General features: G+C 62.7%; 1 protein-coding gene across 5 annotated transcripts in view; it reads left to right on the top strand.

Moving 5' to 3' along the window:
- Window positions 1–231: 231 nt before the first annotated feature.
- GRM4 (glutamate metabotropic receptor 4) overlaps window positions 232–12,350 on the top strand; it is a 114,288-nt gene continuing 102,169 nt past the window's right edge. For 2 of the 5 annotated variants that reach the window (XM_070456591.1, XM_070456592.1), the window contains exons 1-2: window positions 232–967; window positions 11,378–12,251. In XM_070456591.1, coding sequence (XP_070312692.1) covers window positions 11,733–12,251 — 519 coding nt within the window. In that variant the 5' untranslated portion in view covers window positions 232–967; window positions 11,378–11,732. Of the gene's footprint in view, window positions 968–1,494; window positions 1,651–2,172; window positions 2,453–11,377; window positions 12,252–12,350 lie in introns of those variants that run through there. The other 3 variants (XM_070456587.1, XM_070456590.1, XM_070456588.1) reach the window with 3 other exon arrangements.

The following is a 12,350-nucleotide window of genomic DNA, read 5'->3' on the forward strand; positions in this document are numbered from 1 at the left end:
ACCCCGTGGCATCACTGTGTTTGTTGTACTTCTCAGGGAGTGCGTCAGGAGGCCTGTTCCTTGACCCTCGACCTTTGGGGTCAGGAGGGGTCCCTGCTAGGTCCTCCGGGTCGAGGTGCAGACATCCGCCCCTGGCGGGAGGCGGGAGAAGGGGGCTTCCAGGAGAGGGCGCCGGTGGGGCGCGGTGGGAGAGGGAGCAGAAGGCGGGGCGGGTGCGGAGGGGCGGCGAGGCGCGGGGTGAGCCCCAGCCTTGCGGCGGAGAGGTGCGGGGTCAGGGATGGGCCCCAGGCAGCTCCCTCTTTAAAAGGCTGGCGGAAGCCGCGCGCTCGGGCCCCACTGCCGCGCAAACTTGGCGGGCCGGGCCCGCGCCTTCCCGAGCGCGGCCGCGGCCGTGGGCGCGGGGCTGAGCCGCCGCGGCCCCCTCGGCCCTCGTGCTCCCGGAGCCCGCCCCTCTCGCGTCTTCACTGCTCTCCGGTCTCCCGCTCCCTCTCTCGCTCGCTCGCTCTCCAGCGCGCTCTCTCGCTCGCTCTCCTTTTTCTTCTGCTGCCGTGCGGCTGCCGCGGCGCCTCCGGGCGCCCGCATCTCGGCCGGCGGCGCTCGCGGCTCGGCTCCCGCTCCACCGCCTTCCCAGCGCGGAGCCCTCGGCCGGACGCCGCTCGCGGAGCCGCTCCCTCTCTCCACCGCGCTCGGACGCCGGGCTCCGCGGCGGACGGAGCCGAGCCTCCCGCCGCTCCCTAGATCGGCGGCTCGCTCTCGCCGGAGCAGCAGCCGCCCGCCGCGCGCTCGGAGGCAGCCCGGGCCGGGCGACCGCCAGCTCCTCCCCGCTGCGTCCCGGACTCCGGGCGGCTCCTCGCCGGGCTCGGTCCGCAGCGTCAGAACCGCCCGCCGCGGCCCGGGCTCCGGCCACCGCGAGCCGCCAGCCTCCGGCCGCCGCCTCCCTGCGCCCCCGAGCGCTCGCCGGCGCGCGGTGAGTTGTGGCCCGCGGGGAACGGGCGGAGGGGACGGCGCCCTCCGGCCTCGGGGGCGCGAGCTGCGGCGGGGACTCCAGGGCTCCGGGAGGTGGCCTCTGGCTGGCTCCCGCGCTCGGCGCTGCCCAGAGGAGGGCCGGTGGACCGGAGCTCTCAGGGCTGGAGGACGCGGGACCCGGGGTAGAGGGTCTCCCTTCGGGGCTGGGACTGGGAGTGGGGCAGCGGCTCTTCTGCGGGCCCGGGGGAAAGTGTCCCCGTGCCTGGGGTTGTGCCGGGTTCCCTGGCTGGGGGTCGAACCCGCGCTCAGGTGGGGACCGTGGCGTCAGTGCGCCCCCTCTGCGGAGAGGCAGGGCTGGTGGGGGCGCGGGCCGTTCTGTGTCCCGGTCCCCGCGGTCTCCGGGCGGGAGGGCAGCGCCAGCCGTGCGAGCTCCTTCCCGCGGGCCGGCCCCGCGTCCCGCTCCCGTGGCGCCCCAGCGTCGCCTTGGTCTCCAGCCGGCCCACGGCGCCCGCTGGCGCTCGGCGGAGGCGGGATGGGACGGCACCCCAGGGTCTGGGGTCTCCCCAGGGCCCCGGGACTTCAGGGTCAGGTGTTCTCAGACACTCGGGACCGATCCTCTCTCGGACCCTGATGAACCTTTGCTTCTACGCGACCGCCCGGCGGGCAGCCGGCCGAGTTGTGTGTGTATGTGTTTTGGGGGGAGGGGTCCCTCCGGGATCGAGCCGAGTGTGTGTGTGTGTTGGGGGGTCCCCTACGGGGTCGAGCCGAGTGTGTGTGTGTTGGGGGGGTCCCCTCCGGGGTCGGGCCGAGTGTGTGTGTGTGTGTGTGCTGGGGGGTCCCCTCCGGGGTCGGGCCGAGTGTGTGTGTGTGTTGGGGGGTCCCCTACGGGGTCGAGCCGAGTGTGTGTGTGTTGGGGGGCCCCCTCCGGGGTCGGGCCGAGTGTGTGTGTGTTGGGGGGGCCCCCTACGGGGTCGAGCCGAGTGTGTGTGTGTTGGGGGGGTCCCCTCCGGGGTCGGGCCGAGTGTGTGTGTGTGTGTGTGTGTGTGTGTGTGTGTTGGGGGTCACCCTCCGGGGTCGGGCCGAGTGTGTGTGTGTGTGTGTGTGTGTGTTGGGGGTCCCCTCCGGGGTCGGGCTTCCCCGTCGCTCTGGAGCTGGAGGCGTCCCCTCCCCGCGCGGGGGCGGGCCTGGAGGTGGAGGCCCGACTGCGCGAGGCGCCCCCGCACCGGGGCGGTCTGAGGCTGTTTGTGCTGAAATGGGGCGGCACTGGAGGCTCAGGGAGTCCTGAGGCCCAACCTGGGAGCGCCCCTCCCCCAGGCCTTGAGTGACACCCCCGCCTTCAGACTTTCGGCCCTTGTTGGAGGAGGCTCCTTGTTTCTTTCCCCACTCTGCTCAACCTCCTCGCCCTGGTGCGGGAGAAGGCTGCTCTGCGGGACTGCGCCGGGCTCCCTAATGGGGTGCCCCGAGCCACGTGTCTGTTGGAGCCTTGGTGAGTCTGTCTGCTCCTCTCTCTGTCAGTATGGCAGAAAGCCCCATGATGGTGGAGGGACGATCGTGTGTGTTTGTGATCCTCATATTCCTCCCCACTCTATTCTGGGGTGAGGGTGGAGGCAGAGGGCTTCCTGTGGGGGGGGGGTGGTGGCGGTGGGGGGCAGCTCTGTAAGGGTCTCCATACAGGGCCCCCCATTCCCACAGCCTCCCTTCGCTGGACCAGCTCATGGTGGAAGTGAAGAATGTTCTAGTCCCCACGTCCGCTTCCCCAGGAGACGCCCTGGTCCCCACTTTCTCCCTGGCTCCACTTGGGGTCCTGGGTCTCATGCTCTGGGTGGGCCCCTCTGCTCTTCAAAGCCTCAGGGCCTGAGGTGGTGGGAGAAGTTCCATGAGAAGGTGAGGACTTGCAGGAGCTTTTCTAGGGCCTCTCCTGATGTTGCAGAGAAGTCCCACAGAACAGTCTGGAGGCCCCTGGGTGTGGTCACCCACTGGTCAGGACAGTGGGCTTATGTCCTCTCCTGGGCAGGCCCTGGGTCTAGTGGCAAGAAGGCTACAGTGGGGAGTAGGGATCAGAGTCCCTGCCCCTCCCCTGGGCCCTTGGAGGACCACTTCCCGGTCCTTGGGGTGGGTGGAACCTTTGGTGATGGTGCCTCTGAGCCTCTGTGAATTTGGTGACCGCGGTCTTCATCTCCCCCCAACTTCTGTTATTCCAGCCCTCAATCTCCCCCTAGCTGTCAACATCTTCACCCCTGTCAGGGACAGAAATATCAAAAAGTTCTCTTCTGAGGCCTGAGTCACTTCTAGGGCTCCCCTCCCAGGTGCGTTTGGTTTCACGAGTCGGAGAGGAGGAAGGCGGTGCTTAACCCAAAGGAGTGCTCTACTGCTGGTGGATTTCTAGGAGAGTGGTGAATGGGGTGTTGGGGGGCATGCGGTACACCCCATAAAACAGGGTCTGAGCTGGCTGATGGGGAGGAGGCTGCCTGCCGGGGGTTGCGCTAGCCGCTTGGCCTCTCCTCCCACCTGCCTCCTCCTCTCGCCTTCCTCTGTGTGGCTTCCTCCTCTGGAGGCTGGGTGTCTCCAGGAGGGAGCGCCTGGCACAGCGGCAAGCAGGCAGCTGAGGTCGGTGAGGGAGCCTTGGCAAGCAAGCCTGTGAGAGAGCAATGTGCTGGCCAGGAGGGTCCGGGGGTAGCTCCCACCTGCTTCCTGAGGGGTCTTCTGCCCAGCTTCCGGGGTGCTCAGACACACCCAAACCCGCCCCGCTGCAGGGGGACAGCTGGCATGAGATGGTGGGACCAGGACTAGCCTTTATAAAGGCTTCTGAGCTTTATAATTACAGATCCTAGACATATCCTCTCCCCCAGATCAGCATGGAGCCAGCAGCCCCTAATTACCACCCACCCCAAGACATCTGCCCACCCCGGCTGTCCTCCTCTGCTCAGCCTAGCACCCCATTTTCCAGTGGGCAGGCCCCGCTGGCAGCCTGGGCAGCTGGGCTCGCTGGCCGCCGGCTGGAAGGTTATCTCACTCCTGCAGAGTGCGGCTGCCTGTGCCACCCGGAGGAGGCGTGGGGGCGCTGGCATCTGGGTGCTGGCCCGGCTTGCTGGGGCTGATGGGGCTGCCGATGGCCCAGGCTGACCTGAGGGAGGAGGCCAGGGGGCTTCCCCTGGTGGGCAGCGGGCCCAAGCAGAGGGCACCAGCTTCCGGTACCTCCTGCCACTGCCCCCCCAACTCCCCCAGCCTGGTGCTGGCTCCTGGAAAGAGCAGGGAGGGCTTGTGTCTCGGTCCACTCTGCCCTAGTTAGCAGGGGACTATCAAAAATTAATTTCGAGATTTCACCGCCTTTGGCCCTTGCCGGCGTGCAGACGGCCTTGGCTCCTGGGCGCTCTGGTTCCTTCCCTGCTGTGCAGCTTCTGCCTTCCCTCCGTCCTCTGCCCAGCCCCAGGCTGCAGCTCTGCCTTCCCAACACACTTCCTTCTCCCCACCAGGCCTGGATTCAGGCTCTGGGCTTCTGCCTCACGCCCGACCCTCTCTTCCTGCCCGCGCCTGGCTCCTGAAAGGGAGGCTTAGGAACTTAGGGACTTGTTCAGGGAAGGATGCAGCCCGCCCCCCCAGCCTCCAGCCCGCAGGCCCGTCCAAGTTTCTTTTCGCTCCTTGGGAAAAAACGAGCGCCACCAGGATAGTGAAAATCACCCCTTAAATTAAAGCTGATGACTCCCGTCGAAATGTTTTATTATCAGCCTCACCATTGAGCAATCTCATGGCAGCAGCGAGGCTTAAATATATGTGTACACACGTATATTAAATAAATTGGGGAATGTGGTGCATAATGACATTATCTGGACCCCATTCAATTAAGGCAGATATTATCTGTGGTAATTGGGAAATGCCAGCCTCTGATGACAGTTGGGCCATTCTGGGCCCAAGCCTGGCTGACGGGCAGGCTGCAGTGTCCCCCTGAGCCTCCCTCTTCTCCTGGAGAAAGCCCTGGCCACCTGGGGGCTCTGATGACACCCCCAGAGAACTCAGCTGGCTGCTCTTCCCAGGCTGGGCCACCCACGTGGGGATCAGGAGGTTTGGGTCTTGCCCCGTCCCCCACACTCAACCCGCCCAGCCGCCACCCTGTCCCTCAGGGAGACAGAAATCAGCCTGTGGACCTGTGTCCTGGCTGGGCCGTGACTTCTAGTAAACACACTGCATTGCTATAGGGTTATTTTTAGATTTGGATATAGAAATAAAGACTGGGGACTTGACCTGGATTCTGAAGTTTCTGGCGGGTGATCACTGCTTAGATGTCACGGCCCCTTCTTTGTGCCGACCTGAGGGTGGCTTAGCGTGGGGAGTCTCCCCCACAACCGTGGTTCTGCTCGTGGCTGTGCGAGGCAGGAGGAGTTGGACGTGGACTCACCAAGCTTGTGGGCCCCAGCTTTCCAGGGCAGTGCCGGGGTTCGGGAGTGGGGACCGGAAGGAGGAAGAGAGAGGAAGAAACAGCATTAGTGGGAAGCCCTCAAAGGCAACAGCTGCAAACACAGACACTTGCCCCTTTGGGTGCTGGGCTAGAAAGCTGGGTAGTCCTGGCAAGAGGAGGTGGGGTGGGATGAGGTGGGAAGGAGAGGTCTGAGGGCTTGCATGGAGGTGGGGGCCGCTGCAGTAGGAGACACCGAGCCAGCAGGAGCTGGTGGCTAGCCCCTCTGCCCTGGGAGAGGGGGGCGGTCGAGGCTGGGCATTTTCTGGGTCCTTCCCTGGTGGTCCAGTGGTTAAGACTCCACATTTTTAAAGCAGGAGATGCAGGTTTGATTCCCGGTCAGGGAACTAAGATCCCACATGCTGCACAGCATGGCCAAAGAGATTTTCTAAAAAAGGCTGGGCATTTTCTGGGATGAGCTAGTGGGCCCCAGTGCCAATGAGATATGCTTGCTTAGCCCTCCAACTGATGCGAACTGCTGTGGCCTGGCGTGGAGGCGGCTGGCGTGGAGCCTCTGGTTTCTCTTGTCCCAAGTCCCTGCCTGCTGTGCTCAGAGTGGGCCCTGCTTTCTGCATCCATACCGCGGCCCACCAGGCCTTGCTTGATTTTGTGCTTGCAGCCCCCCCGCCTACCTCCTCTCCTGCTTCTCCATCTCCCTACTGCCCTCCAGTCATACTGACCTCCTTGCTGTTCCTTGAACAATGATTGCTAATTGTGTGCCCACCTCAGGGCCTTTGCACTTGCTGTACTCTACCTGGGATGCTTTTCTCCCAGATACGTGATTCATGCCCTTCCTCTTTTTAATCTCTGCTCTAATGCCACCTCCTCTGGGAAGTCTTCCCTGACTATCCTTTCCTTCACAAAGCCCCCGCCTTGCCATCCCCTTTCTTCTTACCTGCTTTGTGTGTCTTCATAAGCCCTGGGTCCCCATCTGTGTGGAGATGTATCTGTTGTCTCCCCTGCACCACCGCTGGGATGTGGGCTTCACAGGGCAGGTATCTGTATCTCTTTTCGCCCCCCGCATTTCCCCAGTGCCCAGAGCAGAGTCTGGCACACAGCAGGATCTCAGTACACACTCGGTACTCACTTGGATGGCACGTTGCGTAACCGAAGGGTCAGGGATTGTGTTTCACGCCCGATCATATAAGCGAGTTGTAAGAATTCAATGCAAGGTCTGAGTGCCACTCTGTGGACCTGGAATGCTGTTGCTGACCCCCACCCCCTGCCCTGGGTTCCCGCTGGTGAGGGTGGCGCTACGCTGGCTCGGGGCAGGGACCTGCCTTTGATTGTTGATGGAGAATTGTCTGTGTTCTGTGCCTTGAGCCACGTCCTGGGGATGCAGAGATGAGGGTGGTGCTGCCCATGTGGCCCCAGACGTGCTCCCAGGCTCATCAGTGCCAGAAAACCACATACAGAGAGAGGCTTTACGGCATTAATCGTGGAGGAAAAGGGTCCCCGCCCCCACTGTGGCCTCCTTCTTGCTCTTAGAACATGGCTCAGGCTGGGACAGTGCCTGCGAGCAGGGCTGCCCTTTCTGTTCATCTAGAAATAGATTACCTGGGAGAGGAGGGTGGGAAGGGCCCAAGGATCATCCGTTCTTGTCCCCACACCCGGGTGGGGGACACCAGGCGTGGTGCAGGCTGGGGTGCAGAGACATCAAGGTGAGGACGACATGGTCCCCCCAGATGTGGTCCAGGCGGGGGGAGGGTTGTGCTGCTGGGGTCTGAGGAAGTTAACGGAGCATCCCCTCTCCCAGGGACTCAGACAGGTGGAGGTTTGTTGCTGGTGCCCCTGGGGTGGAACGGACTTCTGATGACCTGCTCCCTGGGTCTAGGCCTTGTCCATTTGAGAGGAGACTGTCTGGCAAACCTCACGTCTGCCCAGCCATTGCAGCTCCCCAGGGGACAGGGGAGGGGGGGACTCAGGGGTGGCCTGCAGTGCAGTGTTTTGGGCCCAGACTCCCCTGGAGGTGGGGCTGCGGGCGGTGGCGGAAGGAGGGGGAGGCCTCAGGTTCTCTCTCACGGTTCCATGTGGGGAGTGGAGCCCCAGCCCCTCCTTCCATGGAAACATGAGATGTGGGCGACAAGGCATCTAAACAGCTCAGGAGGTTCAATCCCGATTCCACGTATCCATTCACAGTCCCTGAGTTCTCCAAGCACCTGGGCTGGGCCAGGCACTGCAGAGGTCATGGTGAATCCAGCTGGCGCAGGTGCTGGAGGGAATGGGGCAAGCAGAGAGGGAGGGGCCGCTGCAGGTCTGGAGGCTCAGGAAGGTGGGGAGGGGGCGCAGGGGACCCAGGGGGAGCCTGCGGGACCCTCTCTGGGCCTGGCTCTCCTGGGTCTACCTGCTCAACGCTGGGGGCAGGTCTGCTGGCCTGCAGAGGAGCTGGAAGCCTGAGCGTGTTGGGGAGGAGTGGGGAGGGAAGAAGATGCTTCCCACCCCTGGGAGCCGAGTGCGGGGTCCTTCCCTGTGCCGCTGTCCTTTATTTCATGTTTGGGAGAAGTCTCTTTCTGCTTTTGCTTCTCCCTTCTCGGTGAGAACCAGATTGGAGTTTAGTAAACTGCAGCAGCTCTTCTGGTTGTCAGTTTGTGGTTCTTTCTGGCCCAGGCCCTGGCTGGAGAAGAAGCCCTGAGGTTAGGCAGGAGAAAAGCCTGGAGTCCTGCTTGCTGAGGCCTGGAAGAGGCGGGGGTGGCCAGTTCCTCAGATGTCTGAGAGACCCTCAGGTGGTGGGATGGCTGGGCCGGACTAGGGCAGACTACAACCGTTTGCCGAGCACCCCCCTCCCTCCCCTTTCACTGAAGAGAATGTTCTGGAAAATGCCCACTGGCCAGTGAACTATTGCTCTACCCTATGCCCTCCCTGCAGAATCTAGCAGGTGCCACTGGAGGAGGTGCTCCAGCAGCCGGGGAGTGGGGAGGGGGAGCGAGACTGCGCACCCAGGGGAGACCCACCTGCCGCCGTCCTGGTGATTTCACCTGGGGAGGGACCCTTCCAGCTGCCCCAGAGTTGAGCTTCCCTGGCTGTTTTGGACCTGGTGGTGGTGGTAGGGGGGTGGTCTGAGGGCTTCCCCCTCCCCGAGAAGGAACGCCCAGCCCTGGGGCAGGGCAGATCAGCCTGGCTCCCCGCCCCCGCCCACCCCCGGCCTCTGTTCTGCCGGCTCCTTTCACTCACAGGTATTTTTACTTTTCCCTGGTGCCTGTTATGCAGGATCAAAGGAAGGAGGGGAGGCTGACAGAGGCGGTGGTTTGCCCGGGTCTTGGAGGAGCTCAGAAAAGGCAGGCCTGGTGGGACCCACAGCTGCAGAGGGCCTGCTGCAGGCGGCCGGTGACCCAGTCGGTGGAGGGTGGCCTGGGGCTTCTGACCGGCTGGGGGCTGGGCCTGGGGCCTCGATTCTCATCTGGAAAGTCCTTGGCTTTCTCCTCTGAGGACTTTCTCCACTGAGGACTCCTTTCCGCGTGTGCCTGCTTCCTCTTGCCTGTGGTGTGTGTGTGTGTGTCTATTTGCTTATGTTTGGGCTCCGCTCAGCCCAGAGGTGCTCGGGTTTCAAGAAGAAGCCAGTGTTGATCCCTCATGAAGGATCTGGAAGCCTGAGAAGGCCCGACCGGCAGAAGCTGTTGTGTGCTGGGTCTTGCAGCCTGAATCTGCCCTGCTGCAGCCTTGCTCACTGCCTGTCCCTATGCCCCAAATCCCTCTATTGAAATAAAAAAAACCCAAGCCACCCCTGACCTCCCAGGATGCCAGAGCTGGGCAGGGCCTGAGAGATGTCTGGCGGGCCAGCCTGGTGGGGTGGTCAGGGGTGGGGTCTACACGAGTTCTGTGTTCCTGGGCTGTCTCACCATGTGCGGCTTGATGCCTCAGCTTCATCACCTGTGCAACGGGGCTGACAATCCCACCTGGCTCATAGGGGTGTGTTACCTGAGACGATGCAGACAGAGCACGTGCCCGGTGCCCCGCGCTGTGTGGTCCTTTGCTGTTATTTCTCCGTGGGGCACCGTTGGCATTTGGACAAGACCGTGTTTCATCGTGGGCTGTCCCGCCCCGTCCCTGCCTGGATGCAGGCCAGTAGGTGACTCCCTCCCTCCATCTTGATCACTGAAATGCCCCCACACGGCCAGGATGGCCTCCGGACTGCGTCCTACTGCAGCCCGTCCATTTTACACGTGTTGAAACTGAGGACTCCCTGGGGGACAAGCATGGCCTCCAGCACGGCAGCAGTAGGACTGCAGGGTGGTCCGGGACTCCTGCTCTTTCTCGTCTGAATTGCCTAGAACTGGCCTTGGCAGCCAGCACCCCACACCACCCCTCGCTCCTGGGAGAGACCTCAGATAACTCACATGGAGTGACTGCTCTTGAGGAGTCCTCACAGGTGTAGCTGCCCCTCGCCTGTATTTTGACAGATCTTCAGCCCTCTCCAGAGCGCTGACCCCCAGCCCTAGGTCACTGGGTCCTGGCTTCCTGCCGGCCTCCCCAGGCGCTCTCTGCATGACCAGTGCTGGATTTGAGTCCTCAACCGCCTTGAGTGGGGAGTCACCTGGTCCCTCTGGGAGACTGCTTCACCTGCAGAAGGCTGCTGAGGAGAATTACGAGCCCTCCTCTTGGCCCCTGAGGTGCTAGCGGAGGGGGCAGCATTTGGATGAGGGGTGAGATGTGAGGTGAGCGTCCAGAAGGCGCTCACTGGAGAAGCCCAGGAGCCAAGGCTGGATCCTGGGGCGTGGGCCCCCCATGCTCCCCTGCCCCTTCCAGAGCCCTGGAAGCCTCTGGGGGGGATGGTGGCTCTGAGCCCCCCACTTGGTCTTCGTGGAGGGACCAGGTCTCCAGAGAAGCCTCCCAACCCAAACACAGGCTCTTTCACATGGTCGGGGAGACTGAGGCACAGATCGGGCGAGAGGCTGCTGGTCTTCATTTGACAGACGCACGGGGAAGGGGGCCTTGAGGTCGCCCCCCCACCCCGCCCTGACTCCACTTTCAGCCTTTCTCCCGGGGCCTCCCAGATCGAGGGGAGGGAAGCTGCTGGCACTGAGGGAAGGCTGGGCCCCGGGAAGGAAGCCCTGGGGAAATTAGCCCAGATTAGCAATGAGAATGAGGAAGAGCGGGTGTTCTCTCCTCTCCCCTCGCAGATAAATATTTAATCACAACAACAATAATAATGACGGTCATCATAATAATGTGCACTAGCTCAGGCCAGAACCTGAGCCGCTCTCAGAGGGAGGAAGTGGCGAAGAGAGAAGGAGCGAAGAGAAAAGGAGAGATAAAGACCCCTGGGGTGGGGCGGGGGGCCCAGCAAGAGAAAAGGACCCCCTGCTGGGTTGACACTCTGGCGGGGTAGCAGGGCAGCTGGGGTGGAAATGGAGGTGGGAGGGTCCACCAGCCCTCCCCAACTCCGGCAGCCTCAGCTTCTCTTGGCCTTCAGATCGAGTGGCTCCCAGCCTGATGTCTCCTGAGGCCCTGTTTTCTTTCCTCATCTCCGAGTCCTCAAGGAGACTGTGTGTCTGGTTCCAGAACTGGGGGCTGGGCATTGGGTTCCAGGCAGCGTTCTGCTATTCACCCCCCGTGTGACTTGGGCCAAGTGCTCTCCTGCTCTGGGCCTCGGTGTCCCCATCTCTGAAATGGATTGTGTCCAGCGGGGCCGGTTTTTGCGTGCATGTTCTTTCCCGTGGGTGCCTGTTGAGAGGAGACCCCTCTTCTTCCTCAGCCTCTGGGGGTCCCCTGGGGAGTGTGTTCTCTGAGGCCTCTGGTCTGATGGCAGTGGGCACCAGGAACCTTGAGACATGACCCAGTTTCTGCCTTCAATTCTCTCATTTGCACCAAAGTCGAGTGGCAGGGGAGAGGAAGCCGAGTTCAGGAGGCCTGTGGCGTCTCTGAGCACAGCCTCCAGCATCTCCTGCTCCCAGGCTCCTGATGAGAGATGCAAACAGTTAATGTCTCCTCGGGCTTCTCTGATTCCCTCTCTCTCTTTCTCAGGCTGGTAAGAGGAGAGCCCTGGAGCTGTTTTCTCCTTGATGCCAAGATCTGCCCAAGCTAGGAGCACTCTCCACCTTTCACGGTCATCCACCAAGAACAGGCCTGTGGGACGTGGGGACCAAGACCAGAACTTTGCTGCACCCCAGCTACCCCCTGCTGTCTGAGTGCAGCCTGTCGCTGGCTGAGGAACACCAGCATGGTTCCGCCCATCGGCTGCCCTCAGCCACCCTGCTGCTGACGCTGCTCTGGAGAGACTGGGGGGCCACTGTGCCCATGCTCATCCAGGCCGTGGGGCCTGGGGCCCGCCAAGGCTAGGAGCGAGGCCTGCCATTCATGGGTCTCTAGGGATTTCGAGATGCCTGGGAAGAGGGGCTGGGGCTGGTGGTGGGCCCAGCTGCCCCTTTGCCTACTCCTCAGCCTTTCTGGGCCCTGGGTGCCTTCCTCCCTGGGGAAGCCCAAAGGCCACCCCCACATGAATTCCATCCGCATAGACGGGGACATCACCCTGGGAGGCCTGTTCCCAGTGCACGGCCGGGGCTCGGAGGGCAAGGCCTGCGGAGAACTCAAGAAGGAGAAGGGCATCCACCGGCTGGAGGCCATGCTGTTTGCCCTGGATCGCATCAACAATGACCCGGACCTGCTGCCCAACATCACGCTGGGCGCCCGCATTCTGGACACCTGCTCCAGGGACACCCATGCCCTGGAGCAGTCGCTGACCTTTGTGCAGGCGCTCATCGAGAAGGACGGCACGGAGGTCCGCTGTGGCAGTGGCGGCCCGCCCATCATCACCAAACCGGAGCGCGTGGTGGGCGTCATTGGTGCTTCTGGGAGTTCTGTCTCCATCATGGTGGCCAACATCCTTCGCCTCTTCAAGGTTAGTGCCTGCCCAGCTCCTTTCTCCTCTTCTCCTCCTGAATCCCAGGGAGAGAGTGTGTCCCCCCCTCCCCAATACCCACAGTGGTGTGTGAGAATT

Source organism: Odocoileus virginianus, chromosome 27 (genome assembly GCF_023699985.2).
Source record: "Odocoileus virginianus isolate 20LAN1187 ecotype Illinois chromosome 27, Ovbor_1.2, whole genome shotgun sequence".
NCBI lineage: Eukaryota > Metazoa > Chordata > Mammalia > Artiodactyla > Cervidae > Odocoileus > Odocoileus virginianus.